General features: G+C 37.8%; 1 protein-coding gene and 1 long non-coding RNA gene across 5 annotated transcripts in view; one reads left to right on the top strand and one right to left on the bottom strand.

Moving 5' to 3' along the window:
• WASL (Wiskott-Aldrich syndrome like) overlaps positions 1–21,908 on the bottom strand; it is a 67,329-nt gene extending 45,421 nt beyond the window's left edge. Inside the window, exon 1 of one of the 2 annotated variants that reach the window (XM_003134725.5) lies at positions 21,412–21,908. In XM_003134725.5, coding sequence (XP_003134773.1) covers positions 21,412–21,528 — 117 coding nt within the window. In that variant the 5' untranslated portion in view covers positions 21,529–21,908. The remainder of the gene's footprint in view (positions 1–21,411) is intronic. The other variant, XM_021079051.1, reaches the window with a different exon arrangement.
• Positions 21,956–24,211, top strand: part of LOC110257596 — a 52,391-nt gene continuing 50,135 nt past the window's right edge. Inside the window, exon 1 of one of the 3 annotated variants that reach the window (XR_002340434.1) lies at positions 21,956–22,477. This is a non-coding gene — a long non-coding RNA (uncharacterized LOC110257596). The remainder of the gene's footprint in view (positions 22,478–24,211) is intronic. The other 2 variants (XR_002340436.1, XR_002340435.1) reach the window with 2 other exon arrangements.

Raw genomic sequence — 24,211 nt, 5'->3', positions numbered from 1 at the left:
CTTAAAGTAAATATTTACATTATGTATATTCTCATAGCTGACATCTTAACAAAAATCAATGAGAAAGAACACTTTTCCCTATATGTATATAATGCTATATACAACTGTACAAATGAGATCTGAAATTTATACCTTCCTTTGGTCTGAAGTATTGTCCAAACTCTTTATCAAGGATTCAAGCTGTTTCTTAACCTGAGCCCATTAGCTTTCACCATCATCTCTTGCTATTAACCCAATACAGATCAAGACAGCAGCCAAATCATCTACAGAGGCCCAAAGATACTGCAGTTCTCAGCTTAGCTGGTGATGTCTCTTCACTCTGTTGGAATACTATGTGTGAAACTTTTCAAATTCTATATACTAGTTCAAATATCAAACTCTTCAAGTTTTTCCCCTATTTCCTTAAGCAAACACTTCTCCCTATCTATATTCCCATAACATTTCATTTACAGATTCAATGAAGCATTTATCATTGAATAACTTGTTACAAGTTCCTATGTGGGGTCTGCTTCACCAATAAAATGTTCATCTTGTAAAGACAAGGGCCATATATTCTTAACTACGTCTCCTTACCTCCAGCACAATATTTCATATGCAAATTTGCAATCATACACTGGATGAACTAAACTGAAAAGGGTGTCTTTCTTAGAATATTATTATTACATTAAAAATTATTTTAAATACTTTTTCAAAAAAGTAGACATGGCTAATCTGTGGTATTTAAATTATTTTTAGAAAAATGACAACAGTTCTCTTCTTGACACTTCACTTAACCATAAATATCTACATGACATGGTGAAAAACTTCAGTTAATGCATTCCCATTACTAATATTTTAAATGCCATGAAACACAGGAATTTGCTTCCACCACAACCTCCACTCATTGAAGAGGGGAGTAGGGGTTTGGAGACCCAGAAAAAAAAAAAGCACACCAAAGTAAAAATACACTTTTAAAAATAAGCATGTACTTTCCTCACTAATTTTCAAAGCACGTCAAGGCCAGTAAGATGAGCACAGAAGCAGGAAATAATTTCCAGTATACTCAGTTAAATAAACGGTTTTGTGGTTTTCAAGTGAACCTTAAAAATAGTGCTCATTTTTTACACATTGTTATGATGCATACACTGTATATAAATGCAATACACTAATTAATCTCCAATAAATATCAAGTATGCTCCTTAACTACGGTGCAAAGAAAACATAAAGCATGGATAATTCAAGTGTTAAAGCTTTATAAGAAAGAAAGGGAATAATTTTTTAAATGTCAAGATATGTGGGAGTTCCCGTCGTGGCGCAGTGGTTAACGAATCCGACTAGGAACCATGAAGTTGCGGGTTCGGTCCCTGCCCTTGCTCAGTGGGTTAACGATCCGGCGTTGCCGTGAGCTGTGGTGTAGGTTGCAGATGCGGCTCGGATCCCGCGTTGCTGTGGCTCTGGCGTAGGCTGGTGGCTCCAGCTCCGATTCGACCCCTAGCCTGGGAACTTCCATATGCCGCGGGAGCGGCCCAAGAAATAGCAACAACAACAACAACAAAAGACAAAAGACAAAAAAAAAAAAAAAAAAAAAAAAAAGATATGTGAAGATAACAATTAGAACACATGTAAATTTGCACAGAAACTTCTGAAACATTTTTATTTTAATTTACACTGGAATGTGATTCTAAAAAAGAAGACTAATTCATTTTCTTGAAATATGCCCTTTTCCTACAAATTCCAAATAACAATACTATTTTAAATTCAGTACTTATGCCAGGCACAGTGCTCAGAACTTTATTATTTTCTCATTTAATATCAACCCTAGAAGGCATCAACTTCATATAAGAGGAAATTAAAACTGAGACAGATGTAGTGAATTGTCCAGTCAGAGAGGCAGGAACTGAGGGAACTGTTAGGAGCGCAATTCTCCTTACTGAAGAGCCTCCACTATTAAATGCTGTCTAACTTGGGTTTGAAGGTCTGCTTACATGTGATATTGTACTGTAAATGCTGCACTACCATCTGATCCAAGGTTTGCTGAATCCAAGGTTTTGTTGATGTGAAACCACAGATACAGGGTAACTGTGTGTGTGGAAGGTTAACTATAAATTATACTTGGATTTTCAACTTTGCGGAGGATTGGCACCCCAACCACTCCTGCCCACTCGTCGTCCCCACCTCCTTGTTCAAGGGTCAACTGCACTGTCTCTCAGTTCAGAAGATATTCAAATTAAATGTCCCACTGTCTTCTAAACAGAGGAGACAGGATTTCAATTCCTTCTCTCAAGTAAAAACTTAATTGCATATTAAGTCTATCAAAATACCTAAGTAATTTTGGTCACAGGAAAGGAAGATAAATATATGAGTGTTTTAAAGCAAACACAACTTCACAATTACAAACCTGTAAGTATCTCAAGCATATTTTTTAAAGGTCCTATAAAGCCTATAAATATAAAGCATTACCCTGTTAGCAAAAACCCTGATTGAAAAACAACATTACAAGAACATTTCAGATTAATCCTGAATATAGGCATAAAAATTAAAAATATTACAAGTCAAATACAACAACCCATAAAAAAAGAACCACTATGACCAAGTGGATTTAACCCAGGAACGCAAGGTTAAATTTTTTTTCTTTTTCTTTTTAGGGTCACAGCATATGGAAGTTCCGAGGATAAGGGTCGAATCAGAGCTGCAGCTGCTGGCCTACACCAGTGATAGCAATGCCGGATCCTTAACCCACTGAGCAGTGCCAGGGATCGAACCCACATCCTCATGGATACTTATCTGGCTCATTACCACTGAGCCACAACGGGAACTCCCAACATTTTAAAATCAATGTACTTTACCATATTAATACAACAGAAAATCATGATAATATTGATAGATGCAGAAAAAACATTTGACAAAATTAAACAGTCATTCATGATAAAGGCTCTCAGCAAACAAAGTATGGCCAGAAATTTCCTCATTCTGACAAAGGACATCTATTATAAAACCTGCTTTCTTCCACCAATATCAAGAACAAAATTAAGATGCCCATTTTTACCACTTCTATTCAACCCTGTACAAGCTAGGGAAATAAGGCAAGAATAATAAGTCCAATTCATAGAAATGGGAAAGGAAGAAATATAACTTCCATTATTCACAAAAGATGGTTAGTTGCATAAAAAAATACCAAGGAATGTACAAAAAAGCTACTAGAATTAATGATTTGAATTTAGCAAAATTAGAGGATACAAAGTCAATATATATTTCTATATGCTAGCAATTGATTAGAAAAAAATCTAAAATATTACTTATAATATTATACCAAATTAATTTCAAAAGAATTTTTTTCCCTTTTTCTTTCATATTTATATGAGACGATGAATGTTCACTAATCTTATTTTGGTAATTAATTCTTGTGTGTAAGTCAAATCATTATGCTATATACAGTGCTGCATATCAATAATAGCAGGAGAAACAAACCAAAAGAATTATATAGAAATTAATGAATACAGAGATATACTATGTTCATGAATTGAAAAACTCAATATTGTTAAAATACCTATTCTCCTCAAATTGATCAACAAATTTAACACAATCCCAATTGAAATCCTAGAAGGAAGCTGAAACATTTATTTTTAAATTTAGATGGAAGCTCAAAAGACCTAGAATTTAGATGGAAATTCAAAGGACGAAAGCAACCTTAAAAAAGAAAAATAGTGGCTCACCATACCTGATTTTAAGATGTACGGTAAGGCCACAATAATCAAATCAATGTTCTACTGGCATTAAGATAGAAAAAAAACAAATTAATGGGACAGAAGAGAGTCCAAAAATAGATCTAAACATATATGGTCAACTAATTTAAAAAATATTTTCCAAGTCAATTCAGTGATGAAAGACTTTTTAACAAATAATATATCAAATGGGTAACAGTATGGGGAAAAATGACCCTCTAAAGAGAAAAAAATCAAATGATTATTTCATATGACCCACACACAAAAATTAATTTGAGATGAACCATAAATCTAAGTGTAAAAAGTTAGAACAACAAAGCTTCTAGAAGAAGCATTAGCCTGCCATGGTAATCTTGGCATAAGCAAAGATTTCTTAGGATACAAAAAGCACTTTCTAGAAAAGAAAAAAAAAAAAAAGATAAATTAGACTTCAACAAAACAAAAAAATTCAGCCCATCAAAAACAAAAAAACAAAAAAAACCATCATTTAGAAAATATTAGGCAAGGCACAGAGCCACAGACTGGGAGAAAACACCTGAATTACTTATCTCTAACAATAGTCTTATGTTCAGAATATAAAAAACATTCCTATGAGTCATTAATAAACAGATAAGCAACATCTTATATACATGAATAAAAGATTTGAAAAGCTACATAAAAAACAAAGATACACAATAGACAATTAAGTAGATGAAAGGGTGCTCACCATCATTAGTGTCTGAAAAATGTAAATAAAAACCACACGGAGACACCACTTCACTAGAACGGCCAAAATCAAGAGATTGACCATACCAAATGTTGGAGAAGATGCAAAACAACTAGCCATACATTGTTGGTGAAAGTGCAAAATAGCACAGCCACTTAAGAGAATAATCTGAAAAGTCTGCCCTGTCCAACAGGACTACAATGTGAATCACACTAGCAATTTCAAATTTTCTAGTATCAAATATGTAAATTAAAAATAGATGAAATTTGAGTTCCTGTTGTGGCTCAGCAGAAACGAATCTGACTAGCATCCATGAGGACACAGGTTTGATTCCTGGCCTTGCTCAGTGGGTTAAGGATCCAGCATTGCCTGAGCTGTGGTATAGGTCGAAGATGTGGCTTGGATCCTGAGTTGCTGTGGCTGTGGTGCAGGCCGGCAGCTGCAGCTCTGATTCAACTCTTAGCCTGGGAACCTCCATATGCTGCAGGTGCAACCCTATAAAGACAAAAAAATTAAAATTAAAAAAATAGATGACATTAATTTTAGTAAATTTTATCTAACTGAATATGTTTTTAAAACTTTAATTTCAATATGTAACCAATATTAAACGCTTCATGATATATTTTACATTCTTTTTTTGTAATAAGTCTTAGAAATCCAGTGTGTATTTCACTTACTACATATTTCAATTTGAAACAATCACATTTCAACTGCTCAACAGGCACATGTAGCTAGCGGCTATCAAGTACTGTATCGGACAATTGAGATGTTTTCTTTTCTTTTCTTTTTCTTTTTCTTTTTTTTTTTGGTGGCATCCATGGCATGTAGTATTAGCTGCCAGGCCAGGGCCTGAGCCCAAGGCATGGCAGCAACGCAAATCAATGGAGTGACAACCCCAGATCTTTAACCTGCTGAGGCATGAGAGAACTCTTCGGATAGAGAAAATTTTAATTTTTTAAAATTTTTTAATTTTTTTGCTCTTTAGGGCAGAACCCTCAGCATATGGAGGTTCCCACGCTAGGGGCTGAAGAGGAGCTACAGCTGCCAACCTACGCCACAGCCAGAGCAACATCAGATATAAGCCATGTCTTCAACCTACACTACTGCTCACGGCCACACCAGAGCCTTAACCCACTGAGCAAGGCCAGGGATCAAACATGCAACCTCATGCTTTCTAGTCAGATTCATTTCCGCTGCTCCACAACAGGAACTCCTGAAGATCTTATTTTTTAATTATGAGTACTATATGTTTAACAAGAAAGAAAAATGTTTTTGTTTTGTTTTTTATGGCCACACCCACAGTACATGGAAGTTCCCAGGCCAGGGATTGAATCCTGGGACTGCAGCTGCAGCAACAGTAGATCCTTTAACCCAATGCACTGGACTGGGGATTGAAACTGCACTTCTGTAGCAAACCAAGCCACTGCAGTTGGATTCTTAACCCACTGAGCTATGGCAGGATCTCCAAGAAAAGTTATTTTTTAAACAGTAAGTTATTTGACAACTATCAAGAGACCTTTTTCCAAAGTCCCACAACTGGGTATTACATAATTTGGGGGAGTTACTTCACACTGTTTCCTAGCATTCTGTGGAAGATTCTTCTTTTTAGGAATGAACTGACTGGTCTGAGCTTATGGAAGAAAGAGATATAACAACAAAAGAACCAAATAAAAATGCAGCACCAAAATGAGTCTTCCAGTATACAGGTGTGTGTATGCATGGAGCCAATTCCCTGATTTCTACATTTTTAAACAGTGTATTATCTCTGATGGTTAAATTCAACAAATATTTACTGATTAGCCACATACTGTAAGCATCATTTGGGGCCCTTCTTAATATGAGATTAAAATCATTCAGAGTATGTCTACTCGAATAATGAGTTAAAATAACTTTTGCTTCTCAAACTTTGAGTCTTTCTCAAAAACAAAAAAAATGATAATCATTAGGTGCATCGAACATAGGCCCTCAAAATTAAAGATTCATTCAGTATGCCTTCAAGTAAATGTAGGAATTCCTACAGAGGAAATTTTTCCTTCTGTGGAAGAAAAAAGGTAAGAATTTCATCGAACTTCTCTTCAGAAACCATGCAAACAAGAATGAAAGAGTGAAATATTTAGTGTTTGAAAGAAAACCCCACAAATCTAGAATTCCATATTCAGTGAAATTATCCTCACAAGTGAAGAAGAATATTTTTTAAAGACAAACAGCAATTAGCAGTTCCCTTGTGGCACAGTGAGTTAAGGATCTGGCATTGCTGTAGCTGTGGCACAGGCTGCAACTGAGACATCGGGCGTTATCCCTGGCCCAGGGACTTCCAAATGTTGCAGGTGCAGCCAAAAAAAAAGACAAATAGCAACTGAAAATAATTGTTACCAGTAGACCTACCTTTCAAGAAATGTTAAAAATATTAAATTTCTCAGTTAGAAGCAAACTTCAATAAATGTACAAAAAAATGTTAGAAAAGGAGTAGATGAAACTTAAATCTTTTATTTTCCTTATTTTTAATTGCTCTACCACATTAGAGTTTGAGCAAAATCATAACAGCAACAAGGTATTCAGTGATTACCGCCTATGGATAAGCAAAATTAATGACATCAATGTTATAAAGGATGAAATGGAGGAATTGAGAGTACTCTGTTATAAGGTACCTCTACTACCCTTGAAGCAATACAGTGGACTGATTGTAAAAGTATTCTGCAAACAGCAGGGCAACCACCCAAAAAAAAAAAATTTACATACAATTGGTATATTAAGGGAGGAGAGAAAATAGAATCATTAATTAAAACAAAAAAAAAGCAGAAAAAAAAGTAGAAGAAAAACATAATGGATAATCCAATTACATCAATAATCACTTTAAATGTAAATTGCCTAAATATACCAACTAAAAGACAAAGATTGTGAGGGTGGATTACAAAAAAAAAAAAAAAAAAAAGACCCCAGTATACACTGTCTACAAGAAACGCATTTCTATTTTAAAGACACAAATAAATTTAAAAGCAAACAGATAAGGAAAAATATACCTATGCTAACACTAACTGAAAGAAAGCTGGAGTAGCTATATTAATTTTGGGCAAAACATGCTTCAGAGCAAGAGATAAAGAAGGGGATTACATAATGACAAGGGGATTGATTATCCAAGAAGATCTTATAACAATCCTTAAGGTTTATGCACTTAACAACAGAGCATCAAAATACATGAGGCTAAAGCTGATAGACCAGCAAGGAGAAGTAGATAAATAGACTATTTCAGCTGAAAATTTCAACACTGCTCCGTTAGTAACTGACAGACCCACTAGGTAGAAAATCAGTAAGGACAAAGTTGAATTGATTCCCATCCATCTGGATCTAGTTCACATTTATAGAATACCTGCTTTAACAACAGCAGAGTACATATTCTTCTAAAACTTTCATGGAATAATCACCAAGACAGACCACATGCCAGGCCATAAAACACAAAAACAACAACAAAAGGAAATCATACAAAGTATTTCTCAGACAGTGTAGAAATCAATATAAGACAGCTGAAATTTTTCATAACATCTGGAGTTTAAACATACTTCTAAAAAATACATGGATCAATGACTTCTCAAGAGAAAGTTTAAAATATTTTGAACTAAATGAAAATGGAAATATGACTTATCAAATTTTGTGGGATGCAGCAAAGGCAGTTCTTAGAGGGAAATTTTTAGAACTGAATGCATATATGAGAAAAGAAAAAACAATCCAAAACTGATAATCTAAGCATCTATTAGGGAAACTAGGAAGAGAAAATTAAATCCAAAGTAAGCCAAGAAAAGAAAAAAACAAAATTATAGCAGAAGTCAATGCAATTGAAAACAGGAATAGAGAAATCAGAAGACCAATTAAACTGGTATCTTTCTAGCCAGGCTACCAAAGAAAAAAAGAGGGAAGACACAAATTAGCAACATCAGAGCCCAGAAGCAGACCCACACAAACACTTCCAACTGAAATCTGACAAAGGAGCAAAACCAATCCAATGGATAAAGGACAGTCTTTCTGTAATAATCTATCTAAATACTGATCTTCTACATTTCACTAAAATTAAGTCTAAATTAATAATAAATATAACTATCAAATGCAAAGTTATGAAACTTCTGAAAGATAACATTAGAGAAAATGTACATGACCTTGGGTTTGATGACAAATTTTTTAGAAACAATAGCACAACCTGTGAAAGAGAAAATTGATAAATGGGACTTCATTAAAATTAAAAACTTCTGCTCTGCAAAAAAACACTGATTAAGAATGAAAAGCCGGAGTTGCTCAGGGGTTAATGAACCTGACTAGTATCCATGAGGGCTCAGATTTGATCCTTGGCCTCACTCAGTGGGTTAAGGATCCGGAATTGCCATGAGCTGTGGTGTAGGTTGCAGACGTGTCTTGGATCCCGTGTTGCTGTGGCTGTGGTGTAGTCCAGCAGCTACAGCTCCAATTTGACCCCTAGCCTGGGAATCTCCATATGCCGTGGGTGTGACCCTAAAAAAAGACCAAGAAAAAAAAAATGTGATCCATGGTAAAGACAAGAATAAATCATGAGAAACTGGTACATATGACAGAATTAGTGGACAAGGACTTTAACAGAGTTACCATAACTGGTTCCCATACATTAAACTAGAACAAAGATAGAACAGTTAAGTAGAAACATAATACATTTTCAAAAATGCAAATTAAACTCCAACTTCTGAGATGAAAAATTAATGTCCAGATGGTGCTAATGGCAGATTAGACATTGTGCACAAAAAATTAGTGGCTTAAAAGACAGAGCAATAACTACTATCTAAAAGAAACAGTGAGAGAATGAGATGGAAATAAAAAAAATGAGCTTACAGTAGTGAGGTCTAATTCAACTTCAAGCACTCTATATGGGTCTAGCTTTTTCGAAATCTACCTTTTCTGTGTGAGGGGGTGGGGGAGTCTCAAAAATTCTCTAACTTGATGTATACTTATTGTAAATCCACAGATCCAAGAAGTTTTAAAAAGTCCCAACACAAGAAACATTAAGAAAACTGTAGCGAAGCACATCATAGTCAAATTCCTTAAAACTAGTAATAAAAAGAAAAATCCTAAAAGCAATCAGAAAAAAAAAGACACATTGTGTCCAGAAGATCAAAGAAAAAAAAAAAAAAGAAGAAAGGTAAAAAGACACATCAAATCATTAAGAACTTTCTATGGAGCTTAACTGTATTAGAGATGAGAGGTAAAAAGGGGTACTTTAACTTTTAACTCTGTATAGCGCGTTTAACAATAACAATAAGTAAAACTGAGTATTACATTTGCGCTTGAAAAAAATGTTATTGGCTAATATACACACTATGAAAATAGTAAACTACAGAAGGAAATAAGGCAAATAGTAAATAAAAGACTTGTTTTCAAATGGGAATACTCACTAGGTTATTTTAAAGCAAGTATTTTTCATTGAAACAAGGGGTGGGAGGTAAGGTCTTGAAAAAATACTAAGCATAGGCACATAAAAATAGCTAGAAAATATTGAAAAGGAGAGTAATAAGGGACTTAAAACTAATCGAACTATATCATCATTATAAAGTCACACTAATTAAAAATTCTGTATATTGGCAAAGAAATGAAAAAATAAGAGAATGCGGAAATGGATCTAAGGACATAAGTTATAAAGACAGCATTTCAAATAGGTGGGAGAAAATGAACTGCTCAATAAATGGTGTTGAGACAACTAGCCATTTGTAAAAATTTAACAGTAAATTTCTACTACCCTTGGTCTTCCAAAGTCACTTCCAGAAAGATCAAAGATAACAGGTACAAAATAAAACCGTAAAAGTACTAGGTAAATGTGAATAAATATCTTTGGAATTCTGAGCTAGGACAGTATTAAATAAAAACCTGACATAACAGGAAGATTATTACATTTAAAGAGTACTCTTGTGGTGCAGGAGGTTAAGGATCTGGCGTTGTCACTGAATTGGCTTGGGTCACTGCTGTGGCAAGGGTTCAATCCCTGGCCTGGGAACTTCCATATGACACAGGCATAGCCAGGAAAAAAAAAAAAAAAGAGAGAGAGAGAGACATAGAGATAAAGAATATCACAATTAGCCACACAAAATTTAAAACCTATGCAATGACCAAAAATACCAAAAATACTTCTGGCAAAAGATAAAATGACGAACCACCAAAAAATACTGTAATATAAAACTCTATTCCTAAAAGAGTTCAAGTCACTAAGAAAAAAACAAATAACCCAATAGAAAAATGGTCTAAATACAAGAATAGGCAATTCATGGAAGAAATATAAATGACCAACAGATACAACTTCACTAAAAACTACAAATCAAACAACGAGATTTTTTTTTGACCAGTGATGGCCAGTGAAACTGTCAAAAGCAAAAAAGGGGAGTTCCTGTTGTGGTTCACTGGAAACGAACCCAACTAGTATCCAGATGACACAAGTTCTATCCCTGGCCTCATTCAGTGGGTTAAGGACCTGAAGTTGCTATGAGTTGTAGTCTAGGTCTCAGAAGCAGCTCAGTTCTGGCATTGCTTGTTGCTGTGACTGTGGTATAGGCTGGCAGCTGCAGCTCCAATGTGACCCCTAGCCCGAGACTTCTATATGCCATGAGAGCAGCTGTTTTAAAAAAAAAAAAAAAAAAAAAAAAAAGAAAAGAAAAAGATTTTAAAATCCTAGGATGAATGTGACTATACAGAGGTTGGTAACAACTGTTTTGGAATACAATGCAGTGGTATCAATTACTGTTTTTTTAATGCCCATGCTGACTTCATTTCTTTAAATTTACAGAAGTATTTGGAAAAGATACATAGAAATATATATTTGAGGAGTTCCCTGGTGGCCAAGTGGTTAAGGATCTGGCATTGTCACTGCTGTGACTCAAGTTCCATCCCTGGCCTAGAAACTTCTGCATGCTGTAAGCATGCCTCTGCCCCCCCAAAAATGTATTTGAATGTTTTCATTACAGCACTGTTTCTAAAGCCAAAAACTTGAAAACTAAAAATATGGGTTGATCTGTGTCTCCCTAAAAATACACTAAAGTCCTAACTCTATCTGTGAATGTGACCATATATCCAAAGAGATTCTTTGCAGATGTAAACAAGTTAAGATGAAGTTATTAGGGTTGTCAGTAATCCAGTGACTGGTGTCCTTATACAAAAAGACAGAGGAACAGACAAGCAGAGAACATGCTTTTATGATTATATAGGTAGAGACTGGAGTGATGAATCTATAAGCCAAAGAATATTAAGGATGGTGAACAAATGCTAGAAGCTAGGAGAGGCATAGGACAGATTTCCTCTCAGTGCCTCCAAATGGAACCAACTCTGCCAAACCTTGATTTTGGACTTCTAGCCTCTAGAAGTGTGAGAGAATAAATCTGTTTTTTAAGCCACGCAGTTTGTGGTACCTTGTGACACTAGCCCTAGGAAACTGATAGAGGTTAATGTTATAAGACATACATAAAATATAGGATGTAGTAATGAAAAGGATGCAATGGATATAAATGAACATGGATGTATTTGAAGGATATAAAATATAAGTGAAAAGTTGCAGAACAACATGTATAATACCATTTTTCTGGTAAAGAGAATATCTTGCTCCTCCTTTGACTCCTCACTGAAATCCATCCTTTTCAAATGCTGATCAAGCCAAATATGGGCTAGACTACTTCCCTCAGTGATCCTGATGTGCACTGACACCTTCATAGGTCTAATTCCACTCCTAAGGCCTAAATGATCAGCACTCTGGCAAAGGAATCCAAAAGCCCTAACCCTATAATTCTACTATCAAGCCATTTTCACAAGGAGGTTCTGCTGTCATCTTGAATTCACAGAGCCAACTAAATATTACCATTTTTTCTTCACAATGTTTCTAGAATATAGCCTTGGAATGGCAACTAGATTTCATCTACTGTGAACTTGGACTGACTGGTAGTAGCTGCCTGTAAGAATATGCTGAGTATTATTCAAAAACCACATCATAAGGAAGTAGAAAAAAAGGCTGTGAGGGATAGATGGTGTCTGCCATGAGAACAAAGGCCAAGGATTTACTATCCTTCATAATCCATTTTCTATTCCAGATGCTGCTCAATTCAGGTTCCTTAGCCAAGCCAGGTCTGGTCCTCAAAGACAATGAAAAAGTGTTTGGTAAACTTTAAAGTACTACTCAATTATTCTTATTATGAATAATAAGTTCCAGTTTTCCCCATTTCTAGATCCTTACTATCTGAACACTTTTTGAATTAAAATCTTTGTGTCTTCTCTCTAGCTAGGGACTAAAGCTCAACCCCTAGGTCTGGCATTCAAGGTCTTCCAAAATCTGGCCTCAATTTATCCTTCAAACTAATTATTCATGATCTCCTCAAGTAAATACCACATTCAATTCTAGCCAAGCCAGTCTATTCAATATTTCCAAATACTCCATGCAAATTTTCTACCCCAAACTTGCTCACATATTTCCCTACAAGTGAACTGAGCTGCTTCCATGCTCTGACATAAATTCTATAGGCCATTTATGGTTCTCATGTTCAAACTCCACATGACATATTAAATCCCACAGTGATATACCTATTTCTCCTATTATTCAAATCTTTATTATATGCTGGCTTGTAAAACATTATCTTTTTGTGCTTAATTTTTGTCTTTCCCACCTAGTTAGTAAACAACTGAGGGGTAAGGACTAGATATTCTTTAACCCTTCCATACAATCCAACATCTGGGAAGGTGTTATATACTCAGTTAAGTCCTCAATTCTTGATCATGATGATACCTTATTAATAAAAAGAGGAAATCACTGGATTAACTTCATTCACTGCATATAGATCAATTAGCTCCTTTACTATTACGAAAATTTCTCAGATATTTAGGTATCTATCATCTGATATTTTTACGGCATCAAAAGTATTAAACATACCTGGAAGGAGTATTTCACTTAAAATTTCTTATTTCGGAGACAAAAAAATAGTCTTTTTGCCATTTTCTTGGGCCGCTCTCGTGGCATATGGAGGTTCCCAGGCTAGGGGTCGAATTGGAGCTGTAGCCACCAGCCTACGCCAGAGCCACAGCAACGCGGGATCCGAGCCGCGTCTGCAACCTACACCACAGCTCACGGCAACGCCGGATCCTTAACCCACTGAGCAAGGCCAGGGATCGAACCCGCAACCTCATGGTTCCTAGTCGGGTTCGTTAACCACTGCGCCACGACGGGAACTCCCGGAAACAAAAATATTATAAACAATGCACCTTTAACACTTAAAAATACTAGATAGTTTTAGCTTCTCCAAACCTAATATGAAAGTTTAACTTTAAAATATTTGTCTTAAATCTACTGTGTATTTGTCTGAAGATAATTTCAATCCCCTATTTTCAACAGCACTTAATATTCCCAGATGTCTTTCATATTTCCATTTTGTTTCAATTTATCTAGTCTTTAAAGAGTACTCATTTTACAGAGACAAGATTTCTATAGTAATCTTCACATCAAGTGAAAAATAAGTTAAAAAACAAAACCACCATGGCAGAAGAACAAAGGGCCAAGGATACTAAGGAGCAATTAAAGTAAACTAACAAATAGGCAGAGTAATTGAAGCATGAAATTACTACAACCAACATTACTCTACACCAGTTACCTGGTCTCTTTAAAAAAAGGTCATAAATTCCTTTATGATACTTTAACTCCAAAGTGAACTGATGTTTCCTTTCTTCCTTCCTTTCTTTCTTTCTCTTTCTTTTGCTTTTTAAGGCCGCACCCACAACATGTGGAAGTTCCCAGGCTAGGGGTCGAATTGGAGCTGAAGCTGCAGGCCTACACCAGAGCCACAGCCACAGCAACGCAGGATCCAAGCCCTGGCTGTGACCTACACCACAGCTCATGGCAATGCTGGATCCTTAACCCACTGAGCGAGGCCAGAGATCAAACCAGCATCCTCACTGTTCCTAGTCGGGTTCCTTAACCACTGAGCCACGAAGGGAACTCCTGAACCGATGTTTTCTAATTAATTTCACTTGCCTATATTAACACTATAGTGATGCCATCCTCCACTGTTCCTAAGAATACTGAGATCTAGATACAATAAATAAAAACAATACATTTTTGTTACACTATGAGTATAGTTATTAAGCAGTCAAATATATTCTAATTAGTAAACAATACTTAATACTTAAAATACTAGATCGTTCAGTCACACACCAATAAGAATTTTACTTACAGTTAATAATATATATAATATTAATCTGGATAAGAATGTATGAACTTGTTTTACTTCCAGAATCTAGAGTGAAAATGAGCTCTATTAATAAGGCTGAGTTCTCACCTATTAGATCGAAACTATGACTCTTAGGATAATTTATAATGAAGCTGAACTCTATCTGCTCTTTTTCTTTTAGGGCTGCGCCTGCAGCATATGGAGGTTCCCAGGCTAGTGGAGCTATAGCCATTGGCCTGTGCCACAGCCACTCGACGTCCCAGGTGCATCTGCAACCTACACCCATGCCAGATCCCAGCAGCCTCTGTGACCTACACCACAGCTCATGGCAATGTAGATCCTTAACACACTGAGTTAGGCCAGGGATTGAACCTGCCTCCTCATGGATATTAGTCAGATTAATTCCCATAGAGCCACGATGGGAACTCCTCTATCTGCTTTTCTAAACTTCCACTTTTAGTCACTCTAAAATAATCAAGCCAGTTCACTATACATTTAAAAGTAAAAACTTAAAAAAAAACTTATTCTTAACTTTAGATAATAAGCAATAAAAGGTAATTCCTACCTATCATATCACTAACACAATTTCATGTAAGGAATAAGGTTTTAGATGGAATTGGTTAACAAAAGAGAAACTTTAGGATAAGTCCATCTTAATGAAAAGGCATACTTCCAATAAGCAAAAAATTCCTTGTAATTAGAAGAAATAATTATTAATAATTCAAAGTTAGTTAACAGGTGATTATTCTACTATTAATGCTTTTTAATTCTGTTCATCCTGGTCTTTTTAAAGTAATATGCCTATTAAATTGAGATGCTAAGAAAAAGGTGAGTTAGAAATAGGAATTTGCAATGAGATGATTTGAGATTATCTACCCTGCACTTAGATATACACTATCTTCACTGTGCAAAACACACATATGTCAAGGTTAACAGAGGGCTAGTTTTAGGGTGTTTTTTGTTTTTTTACTGCTAGAGTCCCTGGCAACTAGAATATTTAGGATGATAGAACATTAAAGGTGGAAAGACTGTGTTATCTGTCCGATCACTCATTTTCAGATGAGGAAAGTGAAGTTTAGGAAGGTATCGATTCTTATTCACATTCACAATTAACTGGTGGCAGAGCATGGCCTAAACCCCAGAAACTCCTAACTCTTACACCAGTATCCCTTTTTTCCTCTTCAGTCAGCAGCCAGAGGGGCTAAGTCTGCCCAGAAACTCCCCAAAGAGATTCGTTCCAGCTTCTGTTTAACTCTTAATTTACATACTTCAAGCCAAAGTGTTAGAATTAAATTACCTAAATCAAAACAAATACAATATAGAGTTCAGGATTTTACAATAAAACTTCCCTGCCAGTACCAGAAATCTAAACCATGTAATGCACAGTATTAATGACAACATTCTTTCACATGCTTCTCAAGACTCTCAGAACACTTTATAAGCAGCAGGCATTATAAGTGGTTTATTCACATTATTGCATTATTCTCTGAAATCCTTGACTAAGCCCATTTTACAAATCTAGACACTATGGTTCATATTTGTTAAGAAATGTTCCTATACTACAGAGCTAAGAATAACAAGAAACAGGATATACATACCCAGATCTGCTAGATTCATCTATATCTCCTCCTGTGCTTATAGTTCACTGTGTATGACACTTTTGTATTCACTGTTTTCCTCTTTACTAGACAAGGTTGCCTTCCCATCTTTGTATATTCCAAATCCTATGAATTTTAACCTTCTTCCTCCTTCCACATTACTCAAGGTTTAATAATTCCTAGCCCTAACTTCCCACTGGTACAGCCTTAATTTAGGCTTTCTTCAAGACAATGATCCAGGTAGGCATCTCTCCTTCTAAACCTATTTAAGAATTTAGAATAGAAACAAAGTAACTGTTGGACAGCTACTGCTACCAGCTATATTAGTTCAGCAGCAGAATTAAATCACTTTGTTCTAATAAATGAAAACTTAAGTCCAGACACCACTAACAACCTCATCAAGCAATGAAAAATGCCGAAAGAACTCCTGAGGAATAACCAAGTTACCTATTATAATTATGCAATCAGTAAGTATTCAGTGATCTGCATGCTAGATGTTATAAAGATTATAGAAGACTATGAAGGCATTAGGTCTAATCTTTCATAATTACATACAGAGTGGGAAAAACAAGCAAACAAAAAAGAATATAAGCAAGGCAAAACAAATGCTGAGGAACTAAAAGAAATAAGTTAATAAAAATGGCTTTTGAAAACATCACTACATCTAGAAATAAACCAGGTGAGTATGCAGGAAATGGTTAATAGTCAACATCACTAACCCCCAAACCTTTTGGAGTTGTAGAGGGCTGGTATAAGGTTTTGTTTTTCCCAACCCTTAATTTTTTGCTTATTTAGGAATAAATGTCTTAACTCTTTCTGGCAAGATATATTCTTTATAGAAAAGAAGTTAAATCATACTATATGGAAGGCAACAGAACTACATAACAAGACTTAATAATCTTGTTTTTAACCCTTTTTAACTGTTCTAAAAAAATACTACCAAAAATGAATTGCATCATTACTGTTAACTTCATGTTAAAGTACATAACGTATATTTATACATTACATGTAACTTTAAATGAAATCTCAACTTTCATAAAATCTTTTTTTTTTTTTCTTTTCTAGGGCTGCTTCCCGTGGCATATGGAGGTTCCCAGGCTAGGGGTCCAATCGGAGCTGTAGCCACCGGCCTATGCCAGAGCCACAGCAACGCGGGATCCGAGCCACGTCTGCAACCTACACCACAGCTCACGGCAACGCCGGATCGTTAACCCACTGAGCAAGGCCAGGGATCAAACCTGCAACCTCATGGTTCCTAGTCAGATTCATTAACCACTGAGCCATGATGGGAACTCCACACAAAATCTATTTTTTAAAACTGTAGTAAAACTACAGCTTTATTGAAGATTCATCTTCTCCATGAAAACAATCACCAACCTAGAGTCTCATTAACATCTAAGCATATTTCTGGATAATTCTCTTCTGGTGTTTTTATACCTATGTTTCTCCCAATTCCCTTCCCTCACGCCCTCTATTTAAGGGGGACAAAATCTTTCTGGGGTCTTTTTGTCCTTGATCCCACCAGCACTGCCTTAATTCAGACCCTCATCACATTTCATGCAGACTATTGTAAACACATATCTGATCTCCTTTGCCCCCACTCTTACAACCCTCAATTCACCTGTTATACCACCTCCACCTTTCTCCCCAAACCTTCTAAAAGTCAAATCTGATCTTGTGGTACCTCACTAACTAGTGCAATGCTCCCTCAACTCCATCTCTCTCTTATATCTATGAAATATATATTATCTTAAGTGCTGGACTGAAAGGGATTGATTTAACTGAATTTAACCTTAAATCACAAAATATGGACCCAAGGTTAAGGGAAAACCTATTAACATTTCCAATGTGCTTCAGGAAATAGTGGATTTCAGCATTGGTTCTCAAACTGTGATACAAGTTAGAGCCTCCTATAACGCTTGCTAGAAATGCCCAAATTCCCCTCAGACTTGCTGAATTTGAATATTAAGAATCTGGCCTAGCCATACGCATTTGTAATAATCCCTTCAATGATTCCAAAGTACACCTAAACTCCAGAATCCAAGCAGAAACCCTCCTTGGCCTATAACATACTATTAGCAGGTCCCCTGGCTTCCCAAGGTGTTTCATACCTCTCTCTCATCAACCTGCAGATCTCTGTATGGAGGGCTGACTACAAGGGACAACTATATCTACTAATCTTAAATATTCAGGTATTGCCCATTCTAAAAGCTTTTACTCATCTTCTATTTTGTTCTCCCAAACCTTTATAAAAATAATAGAATCCATACCTTTACAATATAGTCCTTCAAATTATAATCCACACAACCACTCCATAAGACAGTATTCTTAATTTAGGGGAGAAAAAAAATCAGTTTTAGGACGGGGCGGAGGGGAGGTTAAGAAATTTGTCCAAAGCGACCATGAGTTTGAGCCCCATCTGCTGATCACAACCAGGATATTTTCCACTGTGACATGCAGCCTCTTAGCACTCTGAAGTATTGACTTACTCATCAGTTGACACATTTGTTTCTCTTTTTGGACATCCTAAGCTCCCTGAGGGCAGGCATCAACCCTGGTTTTGGCCTCAACATTTAGTTACTCATTAAGTGTCTGCTGAATGAAAGAAGGAATGAAACTCCTTGAGAGCAGTGACTATAAGTACGCCTATTTCATTTCTTGAATTCTTAAATTGAGCTCTGAATACACATCTTACTTAATAAATCTGGTCTGACCTGTAAATCTCATTGCTTAATTTTTTTAATGAGATATATTTCAGTACTGTACAAAAAACTGCACAGTCAGCAAAGGAAGGAAAATAAGGTTGTTCCAGAAAATAAAAATATCACTCTTTATTTTCTAATAATTGGAGATTTCAAATATTAAAGTTAATCTTTGCAACCATTTCATACCACAAGAGCAGGTAACTATAATAGTGTGGTTCTAAATGACAGAAATCCCAATGGCAAAGTTGATTAGTAATAGATGACATAAATTGAGCACTGGGGGTTCTCATTGTGGCTCAGTGGTAATGAACTTAATATCCATGAGGATTCGGGTTCAATCCCTGGCCTTGCTCAGTGGGTTAAGGATCTGGCATTGCGGTGAGCTGTGGTATAGGTCACAGACAGCTCAGATCCCGCATTGCTGTGGCTGTAGGCTGTGGCGTAGGCTGGCAGCTGCAGCTCCTTGACCCCCCCCCCCCCAGCCTGGGAACTTCACTAAAAAGAAAAAAAACAAAACCAAAAACAAAAAAACAAAAACCAAAATGCACTGAGTACTGACAGCTTATTTGCCAATCCACCTACATTAACCACTAAGCAATAGCATATTTTTCTATCCCTGTATTCTTCAACATTTGTCATTTTTTGAAACCAGTAAACATAACAGGTAAGCACAGAGTCAGTATACCTGTTTATAAATGTAATGTCCTTCCTGTCTAAACTGAATGTGTCTGGTAACTAACACATAGTACAACTACTTCCTTTCTGACACAGATTACATAGCAAAAGCAGTAAACCAGCAAAATTTTAAATTTTTTTCATTTGCAGACAATGAATGTTACTTTCAAAGTATTGGAGATTTTCCTAAGTTGAAAATATGCAAAAACTAGTGCTCCTTTAAGGATCTTATACTTTAATTTTATCAGTTTCTGGTGTGAAAAAAAAAGTGACTATTCCTTTAAAATCACTTTTGGAAATAAATCTATAACAAATAAGGAAAAAACTCTTCTAAAACAACATGATGTAGTGGAAAGTACAATAGACTGGCCATCAGGTGTCCTGGTTTTCTAGTTCTGGTTACATTACCAAATTGCTGTGTGACTTAGGGCTCACTGGCTCAGTTTTCTCACTTGATTAAAAAGTGTGTGGGGGAAGTAGGGGGCTTGAATGTCTTTACGGTTGTTTTCCAAATTCTAATTTTAAGCCACCCTACTCATTTTATTCTTCTACTCAGACCTAACTTCTGAAATATGAAACATCTGAATTGAATGCAATGATTCAATCTCCTACTGGATGGCACAGGATACAAAGGGTAAACTATAAAGTTAACAATTAATTTGGTAACTTCTCAAAAATTGTCTAATCTTAACTTCTTAAACAAGCAGGTGTCCTCTGGATCCATTTAACACTACTAAGAACAGTTGTAAAAAGTACATCTCTGTTGACATTTCCCTTGGTAGTTCCTGGGTTCCAGTGGCACATACTCTGCAGGTGCTCACCAGGAGAGAGGGGAGTAAGGGACCCAAACAGCGTTTCAACAAACTCAATCACGGTTCAACCCAGCCACTGCAGTAAGATGCAGCCTGACAAGGCCTCCACCATAGAGCAGAACCTCCCCACCCCCAGAAGTGCCAGCAGCCAATGTAATGAATGCTTCCGTCAACAACACACATTCCCCTTCCCACAGCAGAACGGCTCGCTCCCAACCCGCCATCTGGGGTTGGAACAGGCCGCACAGCACCAGCCTAAGAACCATTCTCAGACTCCAAAAGGCCAAGAACGGCAGGAGACCGAGATTCCCCTGAGCTTGGTTGCGGGAGAGCAGCATCTCCTACCAATGCAAAAAACGAAACAAGAGGAGAGAGAAACCAGGCCTGGGCTAGACTGCTGGAGAAATAAACCTTGTTCCTCTCCAATGGGGAGCAGTAGTAGTGCTTCCTGCCCTCGTTCTGAACCGATGCACTCGACTTCACTTCTTCCTGAGAACCTCAAGGGAGATTAAAAACCACCTTATGGGTCGTTTCATTCATATTTAGGCTTCAGTCCCCGATCTACATACTCCTGAAACCTTTGGCATTGTGAAAGAAGGTGCCCCCAAATCAGGCCGCAGGAGGATAAACTGGGGCCAGTACAGGGGCCCAACTACTAAGATCAAGCAGGTCCTGCAAGAAAATCCCCTTGAGAGGACTGTTTGTAAAGTTTGAGCCAGCAGCCAGGACACGGACCCGGGCCCGGCCAAGCTGGGCTCCAAGGCAGGCCTGCAGAGGTGACACTTCCCTGTTCCCAGGACAGGTCCGGGAGGTGGCGTCCGGCCGCGCCGGCCCGCACCCAGGAAACCCGGCCAGAGGGGGCCGACACGGAGACAGGGCCGCGAGAGGCCAGGCCTGCAGCCCGATCCTCCCCGCGCCGCTCCCGCCTCCTTCCCCACTCCCACTTCCCGGCCCTCCAGCCCCGGCCCAGGAGGCAAAGTAGGACGCGGCGACACGGATCTCGGCCACTCACCACACATTTCTTGCCGAGGAAGGTGAAGAGGGACTCGTTCTCCTGCGGGGTGAGCAGCAGGGACCCCACGTTGGTGACCCTCCGCGGCGGCGGCGGCTGCTGCGGGCCGGAGCTCATGGTTTCGCCGGCAGGGTTGGGAGGCCAGGGCCGTCTCCTCCGGCGAGTGGGCGAATGCTAGATCCCCTTCTCGGTGACAGGGGCGGGAGGAGGGGAGTCAGAGGCGCAGCATCTCGCAGCTCCTCTGGCACGGGGAGGAGGCCAAGGGAAGGAGGAGCCGTCGGCGGACCGCGCTGAGAAAGGGAAGCTCTCTGCTCCCGCCCGGCCAGGGTCTGGCCGGATGGTCGTTGTCCTTGCACTCCGGCGACTGCGTTAAACTCCCAACTCCTCCTCCAACCCTCCTTCGGCGGCGGCGGCGGCCGCACAATCCAACATGGCAGCGGAGACGGGCGAGACCACAGGACGCAAGACGCGGGGGAGCGCGCCGGAAACGCGCGGCTGCGGGCCGGCCCCCCCTCCCGCCCCCACGCCGCGGCTGGCTTCGCCGCGCCTGCCCGAGGCCACGCCCCCTTCCGCTGGCGGGCGGGCTGAGTTTTCCGACGCGGGGCGACGAGTCGCGCGCGGGCTCTGGCGTCTGGTCTCGCTCCTCTCCTGGTCTTGTTCCTCTCCTGTTCTCCGCGGCAGCTCTAGGAGAGAGAAAACGGCTGGTCTCCGCGGCCCAGCTCTGAGCTCCTCTTCTGCGGACGCACACCTTTGAGAAGCGTCAGCGCAGACCCAGGTCCACCTCCTGAGAATAGCTCTTATTTCTGGGGCGCGGCGGCTGGGCGTTCGCACTGCTTGTCAAAAAGGTTGGAATCTGGAGACGGAAAATAGGAGAAAAGACGCCCTCGTTTGTGCTCCTCGCCGGTTTCTTCAGAGCCGCAGGTGCCCAGGGTTTCTCCAAGTTTGTGCAGACTTCAACAGTGGGAGTGAAGGAACAGGCCTCTCCCAATGTTATGAAAGAGAGACCTTGCTGATTGGATGTTCCCGAAAAAGCAGACGCACTTAGAAGAGATTTCTACTCTGGCTGGTGTGTTTCGTAGGATACACTTATTAGTAACGTTTAAATTCAGACTCTTTTTCTCTGAAGGGTATTCCACACATTTTCCTTCGTTTAGTGAATTGGAAAATATTCCTTTTCCCCTCCTCATCTTTTCTTTCTCTCAAACTCCGAAGACCTCGTTTTCCTTTTATCCAAAATGAATGTGCCCATTTTGGGATGTCCCCAGGAAAATTCATTATCTTGTATATCATTGGAAGTAAATCTTGGGACCTTCAAAAAAAAAAAAATGCCTCAGAATATTGAAAGCTACCTGGGATAACCCCCTTTGTTCAGTAAGTTAAATACTAAACAGCTGTCTTAAGACGGTGTTTTGGAATATGGAAATGATAAGTAATACCCACTGCTGCGATTTATAGAGTAAGCATCCGACTTCTCCACTTTAGAGAAATTAGCATATGTTGCATCAGCTTTACCATCATGTTTGTTTATTATTCAATTTCAATTAAAAAATTACCCATATCAAACTTAAGACATTTATGCCAGATAAAATTTGGTAAAACTATTTGATTAAAACGTTTCTGAAAACTCCCAGTACAAATCTTTGATGTACTAAACAGATTGATAAACTGTTATCGATACATTTTGAGAATATTACTAAAAATTAAAATTTAAGCTGCTCTTAATGAAATTAGCTAAGTAGGAATAAATCTACAAAGGCAAATAAGATCATATAGTCCTAGTAGTCCTTGCATAAAATGTGGATATTTCTAAATTAAACTTGATGAATAATAATGCTAGGGGAAAAGGTGATTTAAATAAAAGCAAGCAGACTTTTTATAAAATAATTAGGTTTAGAAAGGCAATAGTAGAAATGAAAACCAGGAGTTGCCCCTGAATTATAGAGCTAACAAAATAAACTTTGAAGCTAAATCAGTTTGTTGTATAAAAGTGAGGTTCCTGTGAATTAAAGCTTCAGTGACAGTAGAAAATATTACATATTCTTGAGTAGTAGAAATTAGAGCCCTAATATTTTCCAACCTGTGAACCAAAAGAGTTAACAAAAGTAGAGGCTTCAGATAGGCCTCAAATGGAGTTCTTGTTCTGCCATTATACCCTTATGGACTTTGGACAAGTTGCTTTTCTGAGTTTGTTTCCTCTGAAGTAATTTCTGTTTAATAAAGGTGTACAATAAACAGAAGTAATCAAACCTACTTCAAAATTACAAAATTTATAAAGATAGCATGTATAAAGTACCTGATACAGAGTGGTTGCTCAAATACTACTTGTCTGTCATTGACCATCATAGCCTATGGTCTGTTCTGCCTTCCCTTAACTAAGGTGTGAACAAACATTCAGTTGATATGTGTGTTTTTACCTTTGTTCTATTTATATAAGCTTCCTACTTCAAAAACTGTCCTTCATATTCAGAACTCTATATAAATTCTTCAAATATATCATGGTGAATTGGGTCACAATTTCTTTGTTAGAATTTCTAATTAGGCTATATATTATGTCACAGAAGCTGTGTATACCAAAAGTACAAAACTTTTTAAAGCTATAAATCTAGAGACAGAATCATATTAGTTTCTAACTAATAAAACCTGAAAGATAGCAATTTTTAGCCCAGAAATGCCAGCTTTTAAAACTTGCAGAATACAGAATATTTTGAAGATGGGAGAGAGGGACGTGGAAAAGGACTGTGAAAAAAGAGCTGTAAGAGAATAGATGAATGGACGGTAGCTATGGGTTGAGGAAACTGTC

Source organism: Sus scrofa, chromosome 18 (assembly GCF_000003025.6).
Source record: "Sus scrofa isolate TJ Tabasco breed Duroc chromosome 18, Sscrofa11.1, whole genome shotgun sequence".
In the NCBI taxonomy this organism is placed as follows: Eukaryota; Metazoa; Chordata; class Mammalia; order Artiodactyla; family Suidae; genus Sus; species Sus scrofa.
Note: the sequence above shows the minus strand (reverse complement) of the source record. Positions and strands in the feature narration are given on the sequence as shown.